At 41.8% G+C, this 27,489-nt stretch overlaps 3 protein-coding genes across 9 annotated transcripts; 1 reads left to right on the top strand and 2 right to left on the bottom strand.

Moving 5' to 3' along the window:
- Nucleotides 1–452: 452 nt before the first annotated feature.
- On the bottom strand, nucleotides 453–9,037 carry LOC135942050 (F-box only protein 42-like). 2 transcript variants are annotated; one of them, XM_065487946.1, is made up of 7 exons: nucleotides 8,443–9,037; nucleotides 6,770–6,924; nucleotides 5,826–6,140; nucleotides 5,402–5,625; nucleotides 3,692–4,292; nucleotides 2,962–3,230; nucleotides 453–2,598 (listed from the first exon to the last, which is right to left on the bottom strand). In XM_065487946.1, the coding sequence occupies exons 1-7, from the start codon at nucleotides 8,589–8,591 to the stop codon at nucleotides 2,335–2,337; spliced, it is 1,977 nt and encodes a 658-aa protein (XP_065344018.1). In that variant the 5' UTR covers nucleotides 8,592–9,037; the 3' UTR covers nucleotides 453–2,334. The 2 variants fall into 2 exon arrangements, with proteins under 2 accessions (XP_065344018.1, XP_065344019.1); XM_065487947.1 differs by having other exon boundaries at nucleotides 3,734–4,292; nucleotides 8,443–9,033.
- Nucleotides 9,038–11,084: 2,047 nt separating this feature from the next.
- Lpin (phosphatidate phosphatase LPIN) lies at nucleotides 11,085–23,942 on the top strand. Of its 5 annotated transcripts, XR_010575043.1 has the most exons (16): nucleotides 11,085–11,472; nucleotides 14,608–14,914; nucleotides 15,177–15,552; nucleotides 15,627–15,833; nucleotides 15,931–16,029; nucleotides 16,197–16,423; nucleotides 16,779–17,015; nucleotides 17,220–17,355; nucleotides 17,412–17,851; nucleotides 18,938–19,179; nucleotides 19,242–19,390; nucleotides 19,605–19,959; nucleotides 20,681–20,784; nucleotides 20,907–20,975; nucleotides 21,451–21,706; nucleotides 22,632–23,942. XR_010575043.1 is itself a non-coding variant. In XM_065487928.1 (15 exons), exons 1-15 carry the CDS (start codon nucleotides 11,293–11,295, stop codon nucleotides 21,644–21,646), a joined length of 3,324 nt encoding a protein of 1,107 aa, XP_065344000.1. In that variant the 5' UTR covers nucleotides 11,085–11,292; the 3' UTR covers nucleotides 21,647–23,942. The 5 variants fall into 5 exon arrangements, 4 of the variants coding, with proteins under 4 accessions (XP_065344000.1, XP_065344004.1, XP_065344003.1 ...); XM_065487928.1 differs by having other exon boundaries at nucleotides 21,451–23,942; XM_065487932.1 differs by lacking the exon at nucleotides 16,779–17,015 and having other exon boundaries at nucleotides 21,451–23,942.
- Nucleotides 23,652–27,304, bottom strand: LOC135942058 (calaxin-like). 2 transcript variants are annotated; one of them, XM_065487964.1, is made up of 6 exons: nucleotides 27,151–27,304; nucleotides 25,731–25,863; nucleotides 25,250–25,465; nucleotides 25,111–25,190; nucleotides 24,909–25,040; nucleotides 23,652–24,282 (listed from the first exon to the last, which is right to left on the bottom strand). In XM_065487964.1, exons 2-6 carry the CDS (start codon nucleotides 25,849–25,851, stop codon nucleotides 23,995–23,997), a joined length of 837 nt encoding a protein of 278 aa, XP_065344036.1. In that variant the 5' UTR covers nucleotides 25,852–25,863; nucleotides 27,151–27,304; the 3' UTR covers nucleotides 23,652–23,994. The 2 variants fall into 2 exon arrangements, with proteins under 2 accessions (XP_065344036.1, XP_065344037.1); XM_065487965.1 differs by lacking the exons at nucleotides 25,731–25,863; nucleotides 27,151–27,304 and adding an exon at nucleotides 25,585–25,640.
- Nucleotides 27,305–27,489: the final 185 nt, after the last annotated feature.

Raw genomic sequence — 27,489 nt, 5'->3', positions numbered from 1 at the left:
TGTGTATGTATTCAAAACGTGAGTGCGCACATGCTAAAATTGTTGTAGCTGGACCAGGGTTCGCAAAAACCCGCATTTTTCCGGAAAAACCCACTGCATTGCAAAAAACTGTTTTTTTGCGGGTTTTTCTGCAATTTTGCGCATTTTTCCGAAACACATGCATTCTTATGGAAAACAAAAAATTCTCATGATGGATGACCAAAAGTAGGGATTTTTCAAAAACACCAAAATCAGTATTAGAGCCACTGGTTCCACCAAGAGACTGAAAATTTTAACTCTCTGCATAATTTTCTGAAATTTCAGACTCTTTTCAAGCGAAAATTGACTATTTTCGGGTTAAATTCGGAAAAATGCGGAAAAACCCAAGACTGGTGGGTTTTTCCAGCCGGTTTTTTGCGCAAAAAACCAGTGGTGCATTTTTGCGCATTGCAAAATTGGCGAACCCTGAGCTGGACGGAAATAACCCTACAGCTTGTCTGCCGCGCCTGAATGAGCTCCGATTTTGGTTATTCATGAGATGCAAGCAACACGCGCTTTTGCTCAAGCGACGAAGATTAAAATTGCATTTTTCATGCTGGAAAGGTGAGAGATATTAAAACGAATCACGAGTGAAAGGGAGAGCCGGGCGACGAAAGGCTCTTTTGCTGCACGTGCGGTGTGTGTTATACATTCATGCCTATTAAATTTTATGGACGTTGAAGATATCAAAGTGTGTATCACATCTGATGCTCCATGACTAGAAGGTATGCGGTCGCGACGACCACGCGATTCAAATGCATTTTTGGCAGAAAGGGCATTTTCACAATCAGACGTGCATTAATCCCTTGCATTAAACTTCAATGTTGGGAGTGTATATAAAGACGAGTTGAAAATTTGCCACAGGTCTCTCCAGTCTGCTTCGAAGGAACCTCAAAACCAACAACATTGTAGGGAAAAGTATACAAATGTTTGACAGGGTTGGCAGATTTTCCGGAAATTTTAAAATCAAAATAATGATGGAAATTGGCATTTTTATTGAATCTGAGGTAATTAATATAAAAACAACCAAGAAGTTCCAGGAGATTTTGATGGTCAGTTGGACAGGATTTTTTCCATTGAAATTTGGAAGTGGTGCTGAACTTCCCTTGATTGAGAGATGGGAAAATTCCGAGTTTGAAGTCAAGAAACTCGATTATTTAGGACATTTTGTGGTGTTGACCCTCAGGGTCACATAGGTCTAACCTTGAAGCCATTAAGAACTAATCTCAAATGGGCATATTTAGTTACCACCCTCAGCTGGATAAGAAAAATTTGATACCTTCAACGCGAGGAACATTTCCAATTTAAGGGTAATGCAGTGCAGAATGCCTTTTTGAGTCAGATTTATAACTTCAAATTTAAATCTCAGCAAAGCTATCGCAATTTTCCCGAAAGCCGACCTTGACCTTTGACTTTTTAATCAGTTTAAAACTTGTAAAGGTAGTGAAAGTTTCAATATATGATATCTCAACTCGATCAAGAGTTACTTCACCATCTTTTCTTTGGCTGATTGATTTCGAGAGTTTTCGAGATATCTCAAAAATAGGGAATCCCAGACTTCAAACTCGGAATTTACCCACACCTTAAATAAACTGCAGCATCACTTCGAAATTTTCAAGGTAAAACCCCCATCCAATCTACCATGAAATCTGCCTGGAATTGCTTTACGGTGTTTTATTAAAAAAATGCCCCAATGCAAATATTTTAATTTATTTTTTTTAAATATCTTTTGCCTTTTTAAGTTTGTAACCATTATCAGCCGGTAGCTTTGAAATATATTTCTGATTGATTTTGTGTTTAAAATTGGTAGCTTTCATATATGGTGGTAATTTATTTTATTTTTTTGAATTTGTGTGTTAAAATGATTAAAAGGTTGAAATTTGAGCTCATATACAAGTTCGTTTCTCATTTAGATAACACATTTTTATTAAAACTTGCTGATATGTAGCTCTGATTATTATTATTCCATCGATACCATTCTAATAATTGCACCACATGTTTTTTCCTATATTTTGGGCAATTTCGGTGCCTCAACAATACTTGCACCAAAAATTTCAGGAAATCTTACAACCCCACCAAACGATTGATTGTGCACTTGGGAAATTTTGAACATTTGTTTGGCTGTGAACTCATTAACTCAGTAACCAAAATAAATCAACAATGTAGAGTTTTGAGATCCTTCAGGGACGTCCGCGCGTGTCTCACGAGTTATGTACGAATACAGGCAAGCGGAGACGCAGGTAACTCTATTATGTTTGGTTTTGTATCAGTAAAGGTTTTGACTTGAAAGTGTTAGCGTGAGACGTTTGTACTATACTATCGCCGCACAAAGATGCTAGGATGCAGGCAGAGGCGCCACATGGAGACGGATCTCTTGAAGAGGGCCGCGTGGCCCTTCTCCCTGCCGCCCACCACGTACATGTAAAGCGGCGGCGTTGGGTCTTTCCGTCGCTCGGCGCGGCCAGCGCTTAAGGCCCGTGCCATCCGATGCTGCCGCTCGCTCCCTTCAAGAGGCAGACTCGTCGGTGGTGCCGCTCGACGAGGGGCAGGCGCCGCAAGGGTCTTCAATTCGATTTGATCCTGAAAAATATTTTTTCTTTTTATTTATGAGGTCCAAACTTAAATAGCAATTAGAGAATCACCACAAGATTTCTCCTGTGAATTCAGTAATTAAAGGAGAGATTCCAGGGTTGACAGTTTTTTGGTTAATCTTTTAACTCTTGATTTATTTTAATTAAGGGAAGAAAAATAAAATTGTCTAAAGGGTGGCAGTATAGTTGTGGCTTTTTCTATTTCTTTAGGTGACACAAGTTGGGGATTTGAATGAAACTTGGTATGTCGATTACCTCTAAGAAGCTGATTTTATTTAATATGAAAATTTTTGTTTTAGTTAATATAATGTTCAATTTTTTTTTAAATAAATTTTATTTCGCAAAACTGTACCTGCGAGTGGAAGCGGCCTGTTGGGTCCTGCAACAGAGAGTCCGGAGGGCTGTTGAGCATTTGGCCGATGTCGGGACCAAGGTAGTTGGGGTTGCTGAAGCTGAGGGGTCCATCATGGGGTGTCGTGCTAGCTACGCTGGCGTAGTCCGAGTCAGGTTCCTCGAGGTTAAAACGCACCGACGCTGATTTGGCAATGCGACGCGTTGGCTGAAAGCGCTGGTGCAGCGATGGGAAATCAAGCACGTCGTCAGGGTCCGGAGTGAACTCGTCTTGAGAAAATATTAAACAGATATAATAAATTGACGCTATCATTAAATGAAATAAATAAATATAAAAATGTATGGATCGGCATCGTGAAGCAACTGGGTGTAGAATTCAGACGAGAATTAAAATAAGTAAAATTTTTCCAAATTTTGCATTAAATCACAAAAAATGGTGTATATAGCTTGCAACAAATAGGGCGAAAGTCGTAAATTTTAATCACCAATCTAGAAACATCTTATTTTGAATAGGTAAAAGAATTAAAAATTACAAAAAATTAAACAATTTCAAGCTAGACTTTCCTCTCCCTCCCCAAAGACAAATATTGTAAATTTAACTCTACATTTGTCAGTTTTAATTAATAAATAAAAAAAAAAACATTCTGGTCTGAAATCTTCCCTAAAGTCTAACAGTATTCTGAACATCTCCATCTCCATACAAAACGAAAGAAAAAATGAAAAAATAATACTTTCTGCTGATGGATCAAAAGCAGGGTTCATGAAAATCCAACCTGTCTCCGCTTCGTCGTCGCTGCTGTCGACGAACACGAGTCTTGCGGCTTCGACGGGCGTGAGCGGCGCCGAGGCGAAGTTTGGCACGGAGACGGGGTCGCGGGACATGCGGCTGCGCGCCTGCTGGGCGACGCCGGCGTGCATGCTGGCCGATTTGATAATTGCCGACGCGGCCGACTCGGCGTCCGACTCGGCGCTGTCGTTGCTCAGCACGCTGTAGCTGCAGCGGGAGAGCCGCGCAGTCAGGTTGACGCTCGAGAGGCGGCCGAACAGCGACGGCGGCCCCGCGGGCTCCTGCTGCTGCGTCTGGCCCAGCGTCGACGACGACCGCGGCACCCGCCGCTCCACGGAGCGCGGCCGCGGTGCCACCACCGTCGGCGACGCCGCCGTCGGCGCCTCGGTCACCACTAGCACGGCGCTTTCGGCGCGGGCCGACGGCTTCATGCCGACCGGGGTGATTCGCTCCCACGACTCGGTGGCGAAGTGGAAGCGCCACAGCTCGTCCACCACGTTGCCGTCGCCGCGCTCGCCGCCGAATATTAGCATTGAAGCGGCCACCTGGAGTAAAGAATCAGTGAAAATTAATAATTGGAAATTAGCAATTTGAAGGGAATGAAAACGAAGCACTATGGCTGTCAATTGCAAAAATAGTTCAAAATGATTTGGAATTTGTAGTGCTATAAAGATGGTTTCAGAGCCAATTTAGACAGTTTTAGGCGATCTGTTTTAACAAACTAATTTAGTCTAATTGGGGGGAGATAGGAACTTCTACTAAGGGTAATTTTGGTACCTCAAGACACGAGGCCACTAAATTTCAGGCAAATCATCCGACCCCTGCCAAGGCATTGTACAATTGGCGTATTCTTGCTGATATATCGATTCATTGTGATAAAAATGTGGATCCGTGCTAGGCAATTTATTAGCACGGATGCAACACAGGTTGCATACCGTTTGCTTTGGCTCAGCGTTTCAAACCAGTCTCTGAGGAAAACGTGACTTCAATCTCGAAACATTAAAAAAATGAATGACATAAAATATCATCTATGAAAATGTTTATTTTTAGAAATCTGCTTATTATCATAATTAAGAGTGAAATAATATGCCAGCTGCTCTCAAAGACCATTCGGCGGCACATTTTCCACCCTTACGCAAGGCGTACGTAACAGCAAGATTTTAAGTGGAATTTTGTGTGATGTCTTTTATGCTTTTTGCATTTTACTAGTCTTGGGTTACACTTCGGCTTGCCCTCCCGGACAGGGTTTTAGGTAACATGTTTGTGGCCCTTTCTTACTTGCTTTAAATTTAAACTTTGACTGAGATTCATTAAATTATTTATGACTGATTGTGATAATAAAATCAACATAAATTTTAAAGCTAACCATAAATTTCGTTAAAAATTCGAAGATTGTCCATTAGCGTAACGCTACTTTATCTCACATGAAGATGACGCTAAAACAACCACATAAATAAAAGTGGACTCAACCGCGTGCCTAATAAATATCAAAGATGGATTTCGATGTGGAACCAGTCGTGTTTACGTCAGATTTGGTATAATTCCATCATTCCTCACGAAACATTTCTTTTTCTTTTTACAAATCACCAATTTTATCACCCATCGAATATAAAACACGCACTCTGGGGGGAAAATTAGCATCTAAGATACATACCTTGCAGGCGGCGTGTCCCTGGAGCGGTCCCGGCCCGTGCTTGGCACGCACGCAAACCCAGATTTTGGTCAGCGCGTCCCACCTCCACAGGTCGGAGCGCGTCTGCAAGTCGGTCATGCCACCGAAAACCCACATGGCACCGTCGTGCATCACCGCTGAGTGTTTGTGGCGTGCGGGGGGTTCGTCTCGACCCCTGCCCGACAACAGATGCCACGACTCGGTATCTGTCAATTTAAATAACACCTTTTATAATTATATGATTCTGTGATCTAAATATTTCACACAATATATATTTTAGTTATTATTTTTTTTAAATATTTAATGTAATTAGATAATTTTTTTCGTGTGGCAATGAAGATCACGAATCACGCTCTGAATTGGTTAACCTTTTAGAACGATTCTGATAAAAAATTGCGTCACTTACTGAAATCAAAGGCCCAAAGTTCATTTGTTGACCCTCGCAGGTCCTGATAGCCACCGTAGATGATCATGGCGCCCTGGTAAATGAGCGCTGTGTGGCCCCGCCTGCCCCTGGGCACCTGCACGCCTTTGGGGCTGCGCACCTTTCGCCACGAGTTGGACCCCACTTGGTACACCCAGAGCGGCGTTTCGGTCGCAGAACTGAAGCCCACCTCACCGCCAAAGACGTAGAGGCAGTCCTTGAAGGCGACGGCCGTGTGCTCCTGCAGGCAGGGTGGCGTCTCACCACCCGTGAGAAGTTGTTCCCATCGACCTTCAACTGAACAAATAAAGACCAAATTTACCAAAAACAGAAACGAATGTGCTATTTTTGGTAAAAAATTTAGTAGCAAAATTATGTAGCACATTCTCATACTGGAGAGCAGCTGTGTCCTGTGTCGGCCCCACAAACCATTGTAAACGATTTAAATTGCAAAAGAATTAAGGTGAATGACAAATTCATTGAATGTCACCCCTCTTCTTCCTGCAATACCATATATTCTTCTCGACAAAAATTCTCAGTCTGTCTCCAACTCCATCTTTTGCAAACATGAATTGTGAGACGGAACTTTGAAAAAGAGATAACTTTTTTCTAATTTTGAATTAATTATAACAGGAATTTTCCTATATTGGAATTCAGAATATATCTTGCCTCTATAGCGCAATCTCGAATTTTCGTTTTTAGCCCTAAAAACTCATGCTCTTTTTCTTTTTTTAATATTGTCTCGGATTTTTCTATTTTCTAAAGCTTTTTGTAAGCTGCTATTCAACGAACAAAACCAAATCCGTTTTTTCTGTATCTAAAAAAATACTCAATTTTTATGTACACAAAAATTAGGATTTGAAGTAAAATTCTCAAAATTGTTTATAATATTGTAAAAAAATCTGAACCAGTAGTGATATACTTACTAATGTTATACCGCCAAAAATCCTTGAGTCCGACGTTTCCATTACGACCCCCTAAGAGGTACAAGTGACCCCCGAGCAGGGTGGCGCTGTGCTTGGTGCGCGAGGATGGGGCAGCCGCGTCTAACGACTGCGGAGTCACTGCGTTCCACATAACTCTGTCAACAAAAGAATTTATTGCTCAGACAAGTTAGAGTGCTAAGTGCGTTCTGCTACACTTTCTTTCGGCTTGTATCGATCGGCAGGAATTTCGACCGCAAAACACGCTGAGTTTTTGACCACATATGGGGCAAACTCTATATTTGCTTCGCGACGCCCTGAGCTAGAAAAATAAAAACAAAGCGAGCAAAAGAACCCTATGTACGCGTCTAATCAGCTTAAAGAGAGGCCAAATAATTTCACAGAGCTTCGCGCTCACTCGTCATCGTCACACCCGGCGACAACGGACTTACAGAGTCTGCGATGAAAAATAAGTTGAAAGAAAAATATTTTAAGGAATATATTATAATATATTGCTGTTTGTAACACACTCATTGTAATTTATTTGAAGTAATGAAAAATGTAAATCTGCAAAAGCCGGTAAAAGCGTTGTGGTTATGTGAAACTGTTGGAATAAAATCAAACAAAGATCAGCAGGGGTTGGAAGGAGCGATTATTTAACACACGTGTATATTCAATCCTTTCAACTTTGGACTGCATTCTCTCCATTGATTGGTATTTGCCTATTGTGCTTTAAAAAGCAATAAAAAAGCAGAGCTTGTTTTGAGAGTTTTGCGTGTTTCGTGCGATTCTATCATAACGCACATGCTTTTATTGTCCTATTGCGTGTAGTTTTCATTGCAATTTCGATTAAACAACGAGCTGGTAATATAACAACTTGCAAGTTAAGTAACAATTTCACTCGTTCAAAGGTCATTCCGTGTTGCGTTCTATTGGAATTCTTTGAATTTGCTGATCATTGAAAAATATAAATTTAATTAAACCATGATAAATTTCTTGATGGCTCTTTAATGCTCTGTGAAGATTTGAGACAGGATAAGCGGCTAAAAGTGAAATATTTGGAAACAATTAACTGTAAAAATTCTGTGGAACCTCAATACTCTTCCATTTGAAATATTCCATCCCCTTTCAAAAAAAATTAAGTGTTATAAATTCTTTCCTTTATTATGAAGTCAAATTCTGCTTCTCGTGACTAAAAAATCTTGGGGGGGGGGGAAATATTCCATCATAAAAGTTGTTTAAACTTTCACAATAATTAGAGAAATTAAGCGAGTAGGTCAGGCATTGTTTACAAAATAATCGTTTTATATATACCATCGTGAAAAATTTCACGCGTGCAATATTTTTCGTAGAAATGCTCTGAGTAGGTTTAGGCCCCTCGCTGATTAGATTAAGGGGCACCTACAAATTCCATCGTCCGGCGCTCAAACCCTTCAATCGCGCGGTGCACGTGGCCACTTTCCCCCAGTCGTTAAACCTAGGCTCTCAGTGCAGGAAAACGGCTACTTGTTTAATGCACGAGATTTGGCCCCAACTCTCTCATGCATTATGCAGTAATTACTCCTGGCCATCAATCATCTTGCGCACGAATCGACGCGGAATCGACCGCCACCGCTCTGGTTGATCGTAATTGGTCGCGGTAGGTGCGGACAGCGTGCAAGGTCGCGTGGACTCACCTGACCCCGGAGTCGTCGACAGCAGGTAAACATGATCCGGACGCGACTGGCGGTGCAGATTCCGGCGGGCTCCTGCGCTCTCCGAAAACCGGTTTCCAAAAGTCAAAGACGGGCGCCGTGATGACGGCCGGCGAAATTTTCACTGCCATTTCTGTACTTAATCGATCCGCGCTGGTCAGCCGGCGGCGCCTCAGCCAAGCTCCTTCGCGGATACGACAGGCCTGGCCATCCTCTGTTGGCAACCGGTAAGGAGCGAGTGCAGACGCATTCGGCAACCGGCCGGCGGGCCGCGACGGCCCGCCGGCCAGGGCGCACGCTCCCGCGTATTGATCCCGACGGTGGCGGTGGCGGCCACCCCTCAGCACTGAAGAAGATGCTCACTTGGCGTGTTATTGTATCAGCCTGCCTGCACCCCTCTCGAAAATCACATGGCCGGCTAGAGAGAGGGCGCCAACTTTGACGAGATATGAGATGCTCTAACTCGTTCCGCTCAGAGTACACATTGTCAAGTGCCGGTGCTGACAGACAAATTAAATATTTATGGTGCCCGGGCCATGTAGACCGTCGAGACACGAGCATCTAATTTGAAAAATTGTGCGCAACAGGAATTTGAGATTTTCGGGGTCCGAACAAAAACATATATAAAAACCAAAATATATATAAAACTCATATAGTTGTTTTGAATTTGTCCGATTTGAGAAATACCAAAAATTGTAAGAAATATGATAACGGTTTAAAATGGTGGTAGGAAATAGAAAAGGAAAAATATTCAAATATCAAGTGAGATTTTGCTTATAAAATTTTGAAGATGCACACTTTAAACCATAGAGCCAAAACTTGTTAAATTGCCCGCTGTTAGCAGGGGTCAGCAGATTTACAAGAAATTTTGATAGCAATTAGCTCCATGACCTGAAGTCTCCAAAATAACCCATAAAAGTTTTTAATCCCCATCCCTTCGGCTTTACGGACGTGTTTTTGAAAAAAGTCGCGTTTTTTTCGACAGATAACACTACCCCAGAGGGTGCCAAAGGCTCCAACCAAAAACCGTTAGACTCGCGGCGTCTCAATGAATAATTTCGATCTGTCGTATAGTTCGTCGCCGATGTCCTGGGTGATCCCAGGACATTCAATTAAAAAAGATCTTGTTCCAAATTGAGTTTTTTTTTTAGCTCAAAATGTAGACAAAACATTAAAAAAATTGGAGAGGTGTTTCAGCTTTGTCTATTAAAATATAAATTAATTTATTTGAAAAACGTGGATATATGCCTGTATAAAATTTTTTAACCGATTATCACAAATTTTGGTGCAAAAAATATCATAGATGCTAAAACATTTTGAAGTGCTGAAAAATAGATACCAAAAAAAACAATATTCTGTTATGAATTTTTGGTATTAATCTATGGCACTGTATTTTCCAAGAATGCCAGAAAAATGTATGGAATTTAAAACAATACTATAGGTTACTTGTTTGTTCATATATTTACAATAATATTAGTTTTTCATTCATGTCATCCCATCATAATTATATTAATTTTATATCTAATCACAAAACACGCTAAGCAAAAATAAAACAGTTTCAAAAGGCCAGAGGTTTGTGTAATTTGTAATTTATTAAAAATTAATTCTCCCCTCGGCTGCATGCTTATGAAACATGAACTACTTGCCGAAATTGCAAACTACCATCCACTAAACGCCTGCAGGGTTTCACGTTAGGCAACCCGCGTGCACGGCAAGCGCAGCGAAATGCCTACATTCGCATCGGCAGGGGTCAATCGCAGGCCGATCCCATGAGGTGCGCGCCTGACGCAAACGTTGCAAACCCGCCACTGCCAGCAGCCGTGTCTGGCAAAAGTAGTGAGGAAATAAGCTTTTATGAAACGCACGAAAACCGAGCGCGAGCTTTGTGTCAAGGCCAGGACAACTTTTTGTATAGGAAGAACCTTATATATGATTTTTTACAGCATTCAGTTCACTCAGATTGGATTGATATTAGTCATTCAGAACAGATTGCAAAAAAATGGAATTTTAATAGAGGGAAAGCAATAAAACTTCATTGAAAATAATTTATAATCAGCACTTTTAATATTTTTAGAACAATCCCTACTATTCCCACCGGCAACGTTATGTTTTGAAATAAATAATCGTCGATACAACATTATGGTCCATCGGCTGGTTGCGGGAGCAACGCGCTTGAGTAAATTCCACTTGGCTTTGCACAACCGGCCTGACGCTGACTGGTTCACAGTGTACTTTTACCGACGCAATTTTGCGCAATGAACGGCGGCTGGCTGCAAGGAAAATTATTCAAGTAGAAGGCCTGCGCCTGTCACACAACCCAGCAAGCCGTTCGATTGCAGAGAAAGTGGGAGCTTCAGTACTAGCTGTTGTACTTAAGATTTCTTGCCAAATTTTCATTAGGTCTAGGAAATTTTAATAATTATATTATACTTTTGTTGCAATATCACACAAAAATATCTTGTTATCAGAAGCTAGCATTATTTTTTACGCCGCGGAACCTAACTCCTCAGCTAACGTCTACTCAAGTACCGTCAAATCACGCCTTCAAGCGGCGCCTCATGATTGGCCGGCGCGATCTCGTGTTGCTCGCGACCAGCTCGCGGCACCTGCGGGGGCAGAGCGCAAGCGCACGTCTCAGCTGGCGCAGTGGATTCAAGCATTAGGACGGAAGGCAGCGAAATAGATTATTTCAAGGATAGAAATGGTGTGATCGGGACGGCACTCGCAAGCGTTGAACAGTCTACAGCGTGAGTTAGCAGCCGTCGGAGTCGAGAGCAGACAATAGAGAGACAAGAGCGAGGGCGGACGGATCTGGACGCCGGCCGACCCAAAATGAACTATATCGGCAAGGTGCTGAGCAATGTGCGAGAATTCTACAATGACATCAACACGGCCACCCTCACCGGCGCCATCGACGTCGTCGTGGTGGAGCACCCCGACGGCAGCTTCACCTGCTCGCCCTTTCATGTGCGTTTCGGCAAGATGGGTGTGCTGAGGAGCAGGGAAAAAGTGGTAAGAGTTCCTGCTTCCGTGTACCGCTCGACCCCCAATTGATTTTCAGGGTCCCCTCCGTGTTTGCTCTATGAGAGGCTGGGCGCGCGAAGTGCCGTCGAAGGCCACTCATCTACGCGTAAACTTTTTTGCAAAGGCTGTGTCATCGCGAACGAGCCTCCCAGCCCCCGCTTCTGCGTTTATTATTAAGACGAGGTCACTCTCGATCGCCGGCGTTTTGCGTCTCGTGAATTTCGGCCATAGTTGCCGCATTGGGCACGACGACAACGCCCATGGCCACCCCCGGCTCCACCCCCTGCAACCCTAGCATATCCGTAGAGCAATTAATTTGCGAGAAGGTCCTTTTCAAGAACGCTTATTGCTGCTTCAAGGGTTGGGAAAATTGCGCTCTTTTGCCCTGATTGCATAATCGAGTTGTTAATGTACATATATTATATATACTCAGACGAAATCTGATTTGCGAGTCGAGTGCCGTCGGACCGTATGGGAATTCCGACAAAGCCTCGTGGTCGATAATCGAGCATGAGTCTAATTTTTCACCGTTTTCCAGTGGTATTAAAATTATGCCTCTCGTAAGTGCGTTCCCTTCTTACTCTCATCGAGAAAATGTAGTTCATACGCAGTGCCATGCATTGCGTGCTTCGGCATTTCGTGCGGATAACGGTTATTTTTCACATTTTCTTCACGCGCTGGCTTTTTTTAAGTCCAAGAATTATTGACTTGTGGCTTTTGCTCTTTCTCATAAAAATAGAACCGCAGCGCAACCACATTGATGTCATTATGTCCTCGTAGACATTATTTACAGATATAATAGAAGGAAAATCCACTGGAATAATATTCTGACGTATTAAATACGTCACAAATAGCTGTTTGTTAATGGGTGAAATTATAAGCAAACCCAATAAAAACTACGCCCTAATTTATATCATCAGCTCTGTCTCGTCACTCGTGAAACTGTTTTTAGTATTTTTATTATACTTGATTATTCATTTGCTTAATTACAAAAAATATTGTTTGCGATACTTTAAATTTAAAATTTTCTCAGCTCTACCAACAAAATTTTTATTTTTAGTTTTTTTGCTTACGTTTCATCCTAATCTCAGTGTCATTTTTACGATGTGTTAAATTATTTAATTTCCCTCTTCTTCATGTTATCAGTGTTTACAATTTGCACGAGTTTGTAAATTTGATTTAAAAATCAATCCAAACAATTTCTAAGACCAGAAACGCCTGTTCTTACTGTTTACCGAGCAAACCAGTTTTTTTCGCAGTTAAAGTGGCGCTATTGCTCTCTTTTTGCCTCTCGTTCACTCGCCAAACCAGGAAAAGTAATGGGCATGAGCAGTCTCTTCTCTTTTATGGAAATAGAGGCGTGTGAGTCAGGTATTATTTCACTCATGACTGCTGTGCGTATGCATAGGGGGCAAGCGAGTACAGTGAGTGTGCTATTTCATCGCTTTAGCGGGTTCAAACGAGTTCGCGGACGCATCGCGGGTAATTAAATTACATGATGCATGAGATTGTGACTTAGACCGACGTTGCCAGTACAATGCGAAAAAAATTGAGCGGGAAATTAATCCACAATGAGTGATTATTGATATTGAAATATTATATTTAAACTGCGTCTAATATTATTGAGGTTTGTAAGGCAACGAAGAAGAAGAGCTCCTCTTGGCTGGGATAAAAACTAATAGATTTTTGGTTTAAATTTCTGAAGTATTTAGAGGAAAATATTACACGATATATTGCTACCAAAATTAATTTCGGGCCAATGACATTAAAGATTGTTTAGCAAGTGGCTCCACGGGAAATCAATAAGGTGTTATCTATCAGTCTAAACAATTAACGACCAAAGTACACTCGCTCGAAATGAAATCTCAGCGTCCAATGTACATCGTTGAGAAACGGTGCATTTGAAAGCATTCATATTTTTACACGCAGTGTTATGTCTTTTTGACGACAGACTGCTTTATTCAACTGTTCTACTTAAGTTTTACTTGACGACACATGGGCTTGCTTGCTTATCTGCGCTAATGAGAACGGTCCCTGTAAAAAACTTTGATGCTACATGCAACGCAAAGAAAGCTCATAGCAATTTAGAGATTTATTGAAGTAGTTTCTTAATCTTATGAAATACTACTAAAGTTATTTTAAACTTTCGTTGAAAGCACTTGCTAACACAAAAATATGGTTGTAGATAATACTAGATGAAATAAACTTGTCAGTAGATAATCACCTGTCGCTTTAGCGCCTAGGGTCTTCCTTGTTTTTTTTACGATCCTAAACCAACAAATATCTGGCCACAATGGCAGTGATTCACAACCGACGGGAAATTTCTTCTGTGTTCTTCTGTGTGTACACTTATCACCATAGTGGTCAACGCATGAGGGATTTTTGTTTTCGTTATTTCTTTAGTATTTGCTTGGTTGCCACTTGATAACATAAGACAAAATAACAATAATTTAAATCAATATCTATTCATCACGTGCCACTAAGTTTAGAAGTGACTGAATTTATTTAATTGTACCTATTCTTATATAGTGAAACAAAAATGGTCTTATAAAAATTTGCCACTTTTATTGGAATGAGGGAACTGCTGCCTGGATCTAGCTGTCCCAATTAAAATAATACCTACTCGGCGTTGTTGCAAAAGAGAAGGCATTAAATCATAACACCCTCAGGCGTTGTTCACAATATTAAAATGCTTAGATTACATTAAAATAGTAAACAATCAAAAATTAGACCAAACGTTGCGCATAATCAGAGGCCAGTATAATTTTATCCACGTTTATGGCATGCTATTTTTCTGCGTAAAAAAAGCACTCACGTGATACGAGTGCATCACAAATTAGACGTCGTTTCATAAACAAGTTTCCAAACCGCACCACAATAATGGAGATAATCAGAAATAATGACGGATGCACATATGCTTAATAAGCACAATATGCTGATATCTTTGAATCCTCTGCTCGGTGCGCGCACGACGCTATCAACGCCTTAAACGGCCGTCAGCATGAAGAAATCGCGGCCTCGAGCTAAGAAAACATATGCTTGTTTTGCAAAACTTTCAGCTGCGATTCTTTCTCATTTTATAAAACTAGAAACTTGAAAGCATCCACCCTTTGCTGATTTCAGGTGGACATCGAGGTGAATGGCGAGCCATGGGACATTCACATGAAGCTGGGAGAGTCTGGCGAGGCGTTCTTTGTCGAAGAGCTGTCAGGAACCGAGCTGGAGTCATTTCCCTCGTATTTAGCATGCTCGCCCATTCCCCTGGAAGGCGAGCAACTGATGCTGGAGAAATTCGGCCAGAAGAGTCCGAAGCCAATTTCTCCGCTAGCACAAACCCCACCGGCAGAGACGGGGGAATCGTCGCCCCACAGAGGTGGTGCACCGCTAGCTTTTCCACCCCTGTCACCCCTGCATGAAGCCCAGGAAGCAGGTACAGAAAATCTATGTTAAATATTGTTGTAAAGATATAAATCGGGGGGGGGGGGGAATTGCTCGGAACAAAATTTTGAATTAAATCGATTGACCCAGAAATTAATGTATTCATACGGGTTGCTACTCATAGAGAAGAAGATTAGGGTCGCATTAAAGCTGAGCTATTGGCAAGCAGCTGGCTTGTGATTATTTGGATGAGGCAGCTGGCAAAAATAAATAATTGCTCACTCGCAAAACCTGTAATTGACTGTGTTTGCCAGGTGGTGCGACTGCATCTCCAGTTCCAAAGACATTCCGTGCCGAAATGGTCAGCGAGGAAATGGCGCAGACCGGGAGCGACTTCAGACCAATCCACAAAGCAGGTGAATCAGCTAGTCAGGAAGAGGAGCAGGTGGCGGCCGAGCCAAGCAACGGCCAGACCAACGGCAGCAATGGAGGCAGTAAGAATTCCAGGCGCAAACGAAGGCGCAAGTCGCTGCTCAAGAAGAACAAGCAACAGCAGAGCATGCCAAACAACTCATCCAACCAAGACGATTGCGAACTTGACAACAGCCAGGTGGTACCCGGTTCTGCGGCTGACGAAGCTGAGGAGACCCAATTCCAACTCGAGGATGTCAGCACGACTCAGCAAAAAGAGTGAGTTTTATCTTATTCAAATTTTATAATAAGAGAAGATATATTAATTGATAAATAATTATGTATTCTCTCAGAGTTTGCACACAGCACCTGGGAGGAGTAATGCTCTCTGGGTATGGAAACTCTGCGGAGGTGACCTACAGTCTTGAGTGCAGCAAATGCGCAGAAACGTGCTCCAAGTTAGCTGACTGCAGCAACCTCTCAAGTGACCTCGTTGATGAGAAGCGGAAGCCAGCAGACTTGCACTTTTTCAGCGACACAGAAGCCACACCGTGCTGCAGGTAAAGTCGCATTACTCATTCAATCACCTGTGCAGTCACAGTTTTCGTTTTGTCACTGACTGAGAAAATGTGTGTGACATTGTGTGCTTGTGTGCAGCTTCACGCCAGCCGATCTAGCCGCCCTGCAAGGTTTAAATCTCATCTGCCAGCCCTTTTGGTCAGCTCACATCAACCAAAACTCCCTCAGTGATCCAATGTAATTTTTGATGGGCTCTGATATTATTTTTCATTTCGTTTTGCCCCTTGTTATGTTGATTTCAGCTTTCTTTGTACTTTTCGTTTCTCCACCAACCTGCACTTTAATTTGTGTTAACTTTTTCATCCCCCTCGAACCATCAACTCACAATTATTATCATTTTACAGCAACCATGGCTCCAGGGCTGGTTCACCGACGCCCCAGTCTGACTCCGAGCTGGAGCTACGGCGCCAGTCCAGCGCTGCTGAGCCAACCCAACTTGAAGCTCAGCTGCAGGCTGAGCTGGGCGTCGGTGGCAAGCAGAGCTGGAAGTGGGGTGAACTGCCCTCGCCCCCGCCAATGCCGCCCCGAATGCTGGTTGAGGGCTCCTCCGAAAGTCAGGAGTCAAGCCCAGGTAGGATTTCGTTCGCATGATAATAAGACCGAATGCATTAACCAGGTTGTGGGCTAGAGCTAGTTGAGCGCACCTCGATTAAAAAACACTTTGAATTATATTTCTTCCTCCCTGCTGAATTGGTACGGGAACACAGCTTAGGAAAATTGAAACGATGATAAATATTGGCCACTCTTTAGATGATAGTTTAGAAGTTTGCTTTCAAAGTAATACGCTTGAAACTTTTGCACCTTGAAAGACTCGCTTCCTCTTCCACCTCTGCTTCCAAATTTTCCTTGTCAAGGTGTTCAAAAGTGTCAAGCTGCGATTATTTAGACGATAATTTGAGAGCGATTGTGTTTGGGTTTCAAAACAGTTGAGGAACAAGGTCAGAAGAGCTTAGACAAAGAGTCGCAACAGAGGCGCTCTTCGGTGCTGAGCGGCGTGTGGAGTTTGATGCGCAGTCAAAACAGGCGGGCGTCTCAGCAACAGGCAGACGGCATGTACCTCGAGCAGTTTGACGTCAACATGGACCCGGAGGTGACGGCGCTCTATTTCCCAGCTTCCTACAGCTCACCGGCAAACGAGATGCCCAGTAGGCCTTCCCTCGCAGGTACTTTGTCACAGCGTAGTGGCCCATTGAAACTCGCACACACACGACTCACATTAAAATGAACACGCTTTGCATGTCCCCACCTCTTTCACGAAACAAAATTCGAGCGTTTAACTCTGCTTTGCCCTTAATTAACTGCTTCGGCTTGAGGAATCAGATTTGCGGGTCTTTGCTTGCACCTCACCAGGATGTGTGTGTTCGCAGAGACGGCCCACAAGGAGGAAGACGCCGAGTCCGGCAAGGGCCCCTCCATCCCGCAGTCGCCGCACAGCGTCGAAGGCGCCATCGGCGAACCCAAGTTCGGCGACAGTGACGCTGAAGACGCGAAAAATAACGACAAGTACGTTGACTGCGTCCAAACGGCGAAATTGAATTTTAATCGATGATTTCGCGCAGGCTTTTCCTTGATCTCGCCCTGTCGCTGTGCGGCCCCCTTGACCTGAGTAACCCACCAAGTGAAGAAGTGTTCTCCAATGCAATGATTAGTCAGGCGGAGTTCAGAAAGAACCCCGCCCTTCTCGAAAACCCGGCGCTCGTGGTGCGGCTTAACAACACCCTTAAGACGTGGCGCGAAGCCGCACCAGAGGTCATGTCCCTGCTGCTCTTTCAGCAACCGCTGGAGCCCCTCAATGAGGAGGCTCCTACCGCGGAAAATCCTGAAAGCGCCCAGCCCGCCTCGGTCGACGACCAAGACGGGGCCTCGGCCGACGCCGGCTCTCGTCCCACCGACTCTGCTGCCGAGGAAGCTCCTAAGTACTCTTGGTTCTCCTCCTGGCGCCGTAGCGGAAGTGTCACTAAGAAGAGTGACATCAGTCCACAGCTGCAGGATGTGACCGGTTAGTCTCTCTTTGCTTCTATTTACCTAGAGTCAAGAGGTGCTTAAAATATCAGGTACTTTAAATTTGTTTAGTTGATTTTTAAAATTCCTGCATGGCTGAAAGCTACATAAAAGAACTCTTAAAATTGGAGTTCCTCTTTTGAGTTTTAGAGAAAAATAAGCCTAAATAAAATTTATTTAACAATTAATGGCATCTCTTATGGAATGGAAGGCTGAAGTAGGAATAATTCATAAAAGATAAATAATATCACACGCTGTTCCGGCCCCCCAGGCCTCATCATCGGTACTTAACCTCCAAAACATAATTCATACCACAAAATAATCTGCAGAGAATTTCAAATCAGCGATCGTTGAAAATGTCCGCCCGCACTTATCTCTTGAGTGCTAACGATGAGTTGCGAAATCTTGATAATTCCGCAACTCTCATCTCCCTATGACAAAAATTCTCTCTTGCAACAATTCGACTAAGCCAAAAATTATATCATTTCGTATGCGACGAGCTAATTTCAATGAGTGAAAAACATCACGAAAAAACATTTTGGAGGAAAATTATAAATTTCGTGTACTCTCTTGAAGGCGACTAAATCAAGAGGATTTTAATAGCAACAAGCCGTGAATTTTGTTTCTCCCATCAAGAAACGAAAAAAAATTGTTAAATCAAGTTTCACCCTGTTTTTTTTATTTTAAAATTTTGTAAACATACACATCATGTGTTTTTTAATTAATTATTAATTACCAATAGTTAAATTTCTATTTACATGGATCTTGTGAAAATATGCACAAATTTTCATATTTAATCTAAAATTTAAAATCTAAAAATTTTAATATAAAAATTAATACGCCTAAATAATCGTCAAAGCATTTCTCGGATGTGCTCTGTTTTGTTTACAAAATCGAGAGTCGCATTCTGCCGCTATTTCTAATTGCGTTGGCCGGCTTCCACGGCAGCTATTTGGATCAATCAAGCCACCTAGCTCAAGGCACACAAGGTCAAATCCAGAATTTCGCCAAGGACTACTACGCAGCAGAATTGGCCGCGCCCCCAGTTTACTGACCTGATTGCCATTGTTTTGCTTTTTTGCAGCTGGCCGGTTGCCAAGCTATCGCAGTTCCGATGAAGAAGAGCTCAACGAGATCGCAGCTAAGTCGGCACTCAAGGAAGACGCTATCAACAAAGAGGGCGAGGGCTACAGCGGTTCCAACTCCTCAGATGAATCTGACAGCTCCGCTCCCGCTAACAGAATCGCAATTCCCCATGCTAGGTTGCGGCTGGACAGCAAAAATAAAATCTACAGGAAGACGCTTCGCCTCTCCTCAGACCAAATAGTAATTATTGACATATTTGACAGGTCAAGCAAGTTCTAACCCCCCTTTTTTTGTAAATTCAGGCCAGTTTGCAGCTTAAAGAAGGTGCTAATGAAGTGGTTTTCAGCGTTACCACAGCCTATCAGGGCACAACCAGATGCAAGTGCCATGTTTACAGGTGGAGGTGGGATGACAAGATTGTCATCAGTGACATTGATGGAACAATTACCAAGTAAGTTAAAAATCGGCAATTTGAAATTATTCATAACCTTATAACTGTTAAATTCCCAGAGTCAACTTTATATTTGTGTTCATTATATGTCCATCTTGTGCGGTTAGATAACTAAAAATGGATGAATTATTTAAATATTTGTTTATAAGATATTTTAAAAATAGTTATTTTGTTTTAAGGTCACTAATAAATGCATTTCCCTTTCCCCCTATAGGTCTGATGTGCTGGGTCACATACTGCCAGTGCTGGGTAGAGACTGGGCCCAGTCGGGTGTCGCTCAACTCTTCACAAAAATCAAGAACAATGGATACAGACTGCTGTACCTGTCAGCCAGGGCCATCGGCCAGGCGAGGACAACTAGGGACTACCTCAAGTCCATCAAGCAGGGTGACCTGTCCCTGCCCGAGGGACCTTTGCTGCTCAATCCGACCAGCCTGATCAGCGCTCTGCACAGGGAGGTGATCGAGAAAAAGCCTGAGGAATTCAAAATCTCCTGTCTCAGGGACGTGCAGGCGCTGTTCCCATCTGATTGCAAGCCTTTCTACGCAGGATACGGGAACAAAATTAACGTGAGTCAGAATTAAAATTAACTAGTTTTGATTTGAAAAAGAAAAATAGTCTAGCTTAAAATTATTTTCCACCATAATTTTTGAACGATTAATCAGAAAATGAGGATGGTAGGGGAAAAATTGGAAAATTGCTGTTGAAAATAGTCGTATTTTTATTTACGCCTTCTAGTTTTTGTGTTTGACTCGGAAAATGTATCCATATTGAAAATAGAATGGAATAAAAAGACTAGCTGCAGAAACGATATCTATCTAAAGCTTAGAAATCGAAAATAGCCACCCCATTGTCAATCTCAGTGGTGTGTGGAAAGATGTGTTTAAATGCGAGTCAAAACGATTCCTAAAGTGATTAGCGACTGTTTGATATTGCACGTTTTGCCTATACCCGACAACAAAGCGAGATTGCAATGAATTAGTTCAAAATATAAATTCTAAATCATTTAAGCTAATTTTTTATATAGTGAATCTACTGTTTGAGTTTTGTTGAATAAAATAATTCCGTTTTTACCGTTCCATGAAACAGGACTGCAGGTATCAGCCAAAACTCTTACCATTAGGCATAATTAAATAAGACAGTATTTTAAACAAAGAATGTCCAATTTTCTTCTTGCATTTTTTCTACTGCTTTGCCATTTAATTTCGAAATTGAGATTTTTTTAATTTCCTCAGAAAATTCAATTGCAAGGCATTTCAGGCGTTTGATTTTCATAATGATTGTTCTCAGGACGTTTGGGCATATCGCGCAGTAGGAATTCCCATTTTTAGAATCTTCACCATCAATCACAGAGGAGAGTTGAAGCATGAACTCACGCAGACGTTCCAGTCCTCGTAAGTCTTTTGAAATTTATTTCAATGTTTTTTCCTTGTATGTTGTCATCCCAAACGTGCAGCGAATCCACATTATTTTATCCATTATTTTTTACAAGATGTGTTTTGTTTTCCGCTTTCAGTTATATGGGCCAAAGCGACGCCGTTGACGATATATTCCCAATCATTTCTCACAAAGAACCAAGTTCTGAGTAAGCAGTGCTTGCCTTCAAATTGCCTGCTATACAGTTTCCTTCTTCAATAACTTATTGAATAGTGCCAGATTTTGAAACGCCGTACATACATTTTAATGCATTAGGCAGAGGTTTTCGGCAGTGTGTGTATGGAGGCCCAGACCTGCAATTATTGAAATAATTCTACTAACATGTTTTTTTTGTGAATTTAAAACACACCCTGATAAACATTTATTTTATTACAATTTAAATTATAAAAGCAATACCAGAGCAGGTTTGCTCTTTGGTTGTGAGGCTTTCGAAACGCTTGTGTGTGCTTAACCCATAATTTAAACACGGACACCCGAACAAATTCAAACGTAGCATGCCATTTTCTTTGGTTTCTCGAAACAACGTAATACCTTGGTGACTTTCTAGCACAGCCAGAAACAAAACAAATACACTGATGAGTTTAATTTAACAACTGTTTCATCACGGATCGTTTTCTTTTCAGGTATTCTAACATGAGCTACATCGTGGACCAAATGTTCCCGCCGCCAGTGGAAAGTAAGTCGGCCACAGAGGACTTCAACAGCTTTAACTTCTGGCGCGACCCCATTCCTGACCTTGACCCGAGCATGATTCCCGAAATGCCAGTTTCGCCCAAGGGCAGCAAGACCCCCGTCAAGGAGACCGCGTTGGCCAAATAACCGGTTGTGCACTGTTGAAACCGCTGCTGCAAACACGCACGCCTCTCGCCCCTCCCTTGTGTAAGTCAGTTTTCTTACTTTGTTTGCAAGGAGTCCACAAACGGTTGACCGACTACCGACTCGTGGACGCAAGAATGCCCCGATTTTGCTCTGCAATAATAATAATAATAATAACTACACACTAGCTAACAAGCGTGCGTCTTGTTACTAATTGAGCCGGGGAAATTCACAATGCCAACTCGCAGGACTGCTGTCGGAAACTTTGGATGCATTTTGTCTTTAATTAGACTCGCGCGGCTTGCGTGAGTGGCGAATTAATTACCTGGGGTTCTTGTCGAAACGCTCCCCTGTTCTCGTGCCGACTTTGGAAACGTTTTCAAAACATCAACTTGTTAATTTTCCTGCTGGAACACGCTCAGTCGGGACCAACTTGAACGAGGGCTGGCGAAATCTTGCACCACTAAGTGGTTTAAATAAAATCCAATCTAAGTCTTTTAAATTTTGTGATTACCGAAGATTTATTATTAATTTTTAGCAATTTTTCTTATTTACACGCCACACGTGTCGGTAAAATCGTGAAATTTGAATCCTTTGCTTGCGGCCCACTGTTCAGGGAGCTCTGGAAGACGCACGCTATGCAATTAAACGCCGAGAGAACAAAAAATGCTCGGACTAAAAGGGCTGGATTATTGCGTACATGACCGCTTCTATTCTTTGCTTCATGCTTTGCCACAACGAGGACATTGATCGCGACTTTTTTAGCATTGCCAAAAGCTGTAAAACCGTGTTAACGTATTTCCATATTTCCACGCGGTCGTAAAGTTGTGCACACGATAAAGCTTCTTCCAGCAGCGGCAGAAAGTATGAAATAATGCCTGAAAATAGACATATAACATATACGTATATGCCTTGCAGTTGGATTGCGACTTTTCCCTTCCGCTCGCTGACGGTCTCGCTAATAATTGTAATTTATTCATTTTGACAGGCAGCGGCAGTCCTGTATCAGAATAGAAAACCGCCAACCAAAGCTTAATGTAGAAGACGCAAAAAGCAGGTCACATTATATCCAAAAGATTGACTTCCAGCTTGATTACTATTTTCTTGAGCCTACTCGTGTACTCGATGGCGGCATCAATCTGCCTTCTATATTTTTCTATCATTTATTTATTTTGCCATTTTCTGCCAAGAGCCCAACGTGAACAACTTCTGTGACGGATTGCTGGGAAGTTTTAATTTTTATTTGATTTTCCCGAGTGCAATAAAGGTGTTCTTGTGAGAAGGATCTCGGTTTGTCATTGTTTTGCCAAATAGCAAAGCGGAAGTCAGTCTTTGATGAATAAAAGCTAGTTCCTGTTTGGTAACCTCAAAAGCGACATGCCAATACCGAGTTTGTTATTCCGGATTTACCGGACACAGCGTAATGTGACTATGTAAGATATTCGTTTTTTAAGAATTTTTGTTGCGAAATATGGGTTGTAAAAACGCAATAAGTTGCTCACTGCTACGTTCGTTTATACTTGAATCTATATAACCTCTATTTTGTGAAGACGCGAGCTGCCTTGGCACGAGAAAGACTGCTTTTCCTGTTCCAAGCGCTGCGTCTACGTAGAGCTAATAAGCTAAGCGTTGATTACTTTTGAACTCCTGTGATTTTCTCTTGTAACTTTTCGGCCTCAAGACAATTGAAGGTCTCCTCAGTTATTTACACTTTAAATATTATAAAATAGCTTAGAAGCTGGCATAAAAAGCGTAGTTAACCCTCATGTGTGTACAAGAATTATATTGTTCTGCAGGCGGCAGGAATCAGAAAAAGACTTGCGATCGGCTTCCGAGCTTTAAATTTGACAATTGGAACGCTACTGAAACTGCCCGCTGCAACAACACTATGATCATTACTATAAGGCTAATTTCACGCACCCAAAAGTGTATTTACGGCGGCCAACGTGCCGCCAGAACTGTGACTATTGCCTTAGGTTTATTGGATGTACGATTTTGTTCAGAAATGGTCAGTACTGAATTTTAAGGACTGACAAAAAAACTGAAAAATAAATGACAAAGGATGGATTGTGCGAAAAGAAGCAGAAGGGTTTCCGCCGAGGCGACATTTGGTTATGTCACCCATTCCTACGTTTACAATAATTAATTATTTAGAAGCTCTCCATTTTTCACACCTTCTACTAGCTTTTGAATTGTACACGCTCGCCACTTATTAAATTGAAATGATGGATTATTCTGCCTGTGATGTGTTGATTTTGCAAAAATTGTAGTTGTAATACAAATTAGATACTTGCTTAAATTTTCCGTTTTTTATTTCATCTACACCGAACTTAATTCAAGACGTTTTTCCATCAGGCTTTGAGTAAAGTCGCGATGAAAGACTCGCACGTCTGCTCCGAAGGGAGGCACGGGCCAAAAGCCTCAAGCAGCAGTGGCTCCTGCTTGATGGCCTCCACGTAGTCGTTGAAAGAGAGTTTGCCGTCGCGGTCGACGTCCATCTTGCGCAGGGCAACGTCTGTTAGGTCGCGCACCCCTTCCTCGGGGTCCTCGTCCCCAGCTGCTGGAGTTGCCAAACAGCCGGCCAGAAGGTGCAGGATTTCCTCCTTACTGATAAAGCCGTCGCCGTTCAAATCGTAAACCTTCAAATATTTAAAGGGCTCACGACAGATATCTAGGTTAGAATTTTTAAAAGGTTTGTAGCATCTAAACTAAAACAAACTATTAATTCTCAAGAAAAAATTGTCGATTTGAGGCTTGAGGTTGGTTGCATTCTAACCAAAAAACTAACTAGGACGAAATTTTGTTTTTCATCTCCCTCTCAAGGACAAAAAATAATGATTTGATATTAATATTATAATTTATACTCCAAATTTAATCGATATAGCTGCAAAGTAGACAAAAAACGCGTCAATCGGTACGGGTGTGAACGAGCCACGCTCATCCCTTTGATAATATACTTTGGTCAGTCCGTTTGCATTGTGCCAAAAGACTGATGGGTATTTCAATAGCCAGGTTTGCTATCGAGCCTTGGGATTAGCAATTCAAACCAGCGCTCCAATTAACTATGATATTGATCTCCTTGCACAATTTTAAATTTCGCTTTCTGATCGTTCAATCTATGGAAAATTTATTCTTTTCGGATATACTCCGGTGTTTCCCATTTTTAAAAATCTTTTTCACAAAAATATGTCATCTTAATTTTTATTATTTATTCGAGAAAATGATCTGAGATGATTAATAAAAGAACAATTTGTTCAACACTTACGCTGAAACAGTAGGCCTCCTTCTCCGAGAGCGTGCCTTTCAAAAGGACAGACATGCCCAAAACCCAACGCTCCCCGTCTATCACACCTTCACTGCGCTTGTCAAACACGTGGAATATCCTCTCCATAAGTTTCTTAACAACATTGGAAAAAAACGTAACTTATAAAAGATGTTAACTACATAAAAATGCAAAACTTTCATACTTCCTCAGTCAAATCAAGAGAATTGTGGAGGAGCTCCCTGAAACACTCCCTGTCCAACACAGGCCTACTTCCGTCGTTTCCTGGATGAGATTTTTTATTTTTAAATAATATGATATTATTTATATCAATTATTAAATACCTGTCTTTGGTGGACGTTGGATAAGCTGCTTTTTCTGCGAGGTTGCGGCCAAAGAGCGATGCAGCTTGAGCAAGGCCTCGATTTCCCTTTTGCTGAAGTGCGTCCGTTTCTTCAACGACTCGATCAAGTGAGCCGATGAGCACTTGTTTCCCTTTTGCATCTTCTTCGGTGGACCACTGCCAGCTTGCTGTTTCTTGTCAAGCAAATTGCCACGGCCTTAAAAATTAAAATCGCCAATCAGGGATGGCTATTCTACCTACTGCGCGTTCTAAATATATCTCCTGTCTTTATTACAGTCATATTTCCGTGATATGCCACCAACAGGGGTAATTTACCTGGGAAAACGAGTAATTTCAGCGGCTATAAAGATTAGCAGGAATATGAAATGAAGAGAAAAAGACTGGAGCTCATGCAACGAAATCAATAGATATCGACGTCGGAGAAAATTCTGACAGTCGGTCGGAGTCGGAATGGTACTCACGCTGGACCTGGTGGATCTGATCGGCCGAGGCGGACTGCTTGAGTTTGTTGGGGTCCGCGGCACGACTGGCGCGGCGGCCGCGCACCAAGAACAGAGACACGCTCCTTATGAATGCGGCCATCCCTGCGCCTCCCTGCGCACACACATTATTACTTTTTCATCGCCTCCCTCACGAAACTACGGCCGCTCGTAGGAGAACAAATATATAATAACCAACACACACAACCGAAATATAATAATAATTCTTTCTTTGCTCAGCCAAATTGCTTAAATTTCCTGTGTGTGCCGCGGTGCCATTTGATTGCGCGCGAGAGTGAGTTTGAATGGGTTGGTCATTTTATGCGCTTTATTGCTCGCAGCACGCTTACTTAGATCTTTCTGTCGTTAGTTTTTTCTTTAGATAGTGAAAACTCCGAAAATTCATTGGGAGATCAGTATTTAAATGAAACTGTGATTGTTTGGTGAAACAACAACAGTGTGTGTTGATAAAAAATAAATCAGTAATATTTATTTTAAAAACACAATTAAAAAGATAGAAATGAAATAACTCAGGAAAATTAATGAAATTTAAATCATTCGTGGATTTACTCAGTAAGCCACTGCAGTACAAGAAATTGGTTATTTGTTAATTTTTTCCTCTCAAAGTTCCACTAGTAGCTCATCTCCGGACTGAGTAAATCCGCACAGAACTGAACCATTAGAAATTTAATTTTCGTTATTTTAATATTTAATAATGTTGTTTTAAATATGCCAAATCGAATTTTTCATAGTTAAAATTCGAAATTATTCCCTCCACCATTTATTCTGTTTGTACTTACTAATTAAAAATGAGTCACACAAACAAAATGAAAAATTAAATCCATTGGAGCAGTTCCACTTGCGATTGGAGTGCAGCGTGGTTTGAAGCATTGGAAATATTGACCGAAACCAAATTTTCCTGAATATTCCTGCTCCCCAACCTCATATTGTGGAATTGCTCATAAATGAACAATAGCAAAATATACAAATTATTTGAAGTAACTCGATAAATAGTATTGTAATAATTGACCTCATAGCTCTCCTCATTGTGCATTTCCTGAGATATTTGCGCAGAACGGAAAGTTTTGAAACTTTGCAATTTATTATCGTTAGCTGTTCACTGAGTAAAAAAATTGTTCCATAATAGTGTGGTTTTGAAGGAAGGGGAGTTGGTTTTATATAACTTAGCAAAGTTTTCGGATAACTTCTCTTATTTTACAACATCCACTACTATCACTGGACTGGCAAAGTTTTTTTAAATACGTTCATTGTGCATTATTTAGCGCATTTTGTGAGTTTTCTTCGATGGCAGGAGAGTAATTCGATTCGTAATGGTTTCAGTCACGAGCGGAGGAGAATTCGCATGTGCAGCAAACAAGTGAGAATTATCATCGCGGCTTACCTTTTGCTGGCTAATTTTTAGGGGCCCTGCTGCGTGACTTATTTGATGATGCACAACTCGGTCACGTGGCTTCGAATGTGTAAACAAAAAGTCGTCGCCCCGGAAACATTTATTTGCAATCGTTTACGCATTAAAAAAGGTTGTTTAGAACTCAGAAGTATTATATTCAAATCAATTAAAACTTTAATGATTGGTTGTTTCTTAAGTCAATGGAATAATAAATTATTCAAAATTTGTTTTCCTGTTTTGCGGTTGTTTTTCATCAGTGTGGCTTAATCGTCTCTGTGAATGCGATTGAGCCAGTTAGACAATTGATTTAGCCATCACAATCTCGCTTCC

Source organism: Cloeon dipterum, chromosome 4 (genome assembly GCF_949628265.1).
Source record: "Cloeon dipterum chromosome 4, ieCloDipt1.1, whole genome shotgun sequence".
Classification (NCBI taxonomy): Eukaryota; Metazoa; Arthropoda; class Insecta; order Ephemeroptera; family Baetidae; genus Cloeon; species Cloeon dipterum.
The sequence above is the reverse complement of the archived record's forward strand: the minus strand, read 5'-3'. Positions and strand labels throughout refer to the sequence as shown.

Coding starts and splice junctions, on each gene's coding strand:
- Lpin (XM_065487928.1), top strand. CDS start 11,293: ATGAACTATATCGGCAAGGTGCTGAGCAATGTGCGAGAATTCTACAAT. Junction 11,473..14,607: donor TGAGGAGCAGGGAAAAAGTG/GTAAGAGTTCCT, acceptor TGCTGATTTCAG/GTGGACATCGAGGTGAATGG. Junction 20,976..21,450: donor CACAAAGAACCAAGTTCTGA/GTAAGCAGTGCT, acceptor TTTTCTTTTCAG/GTATTCTAACATGAGCTACA.
- LOC135942050 (XM_065487946.1), bottom strand. CDS start 8,591: ATGGCAGTGAAAATTTCGCCGGCCGTCATCACGGCGCCCGTCTTTGAC. Junction 6,141..6,769: donor TTTTTGGCGGTATAACATTA/GTAAGTATATCA, acceptor TTATTTGTTCAG/TTGAAGGTCGATGGGAACAA. Junction 5,626..5,825: donor ACTTTGGGCCTTTGATTTCA/GTAAGTGACGCA, acceptor TTAAATTGACAG/ATACCGAGTCGTGGCATCTG.
- LOC135942058 (XM_065487964.1), bottom strand. CDS start 25,851: ATGGCCGCATTCATAAGGAGCGTGTCTCTGTTCTTGGTGCGCGGCCGC. Junction 25,191..25,249: donor CCAACGTCCACCAAAGACAG/GTATTTAATAAT, acceptor AATCTCATCCAG/GAAACGACGGAAGTAGGCCT. Junction 25,041..25,110: donor CTCTTGATTTGACTGAGGAA/GTATGAAAGTTT, acceptor AATGTTGTTAAG/AAACTTATGGAGAGGATATT.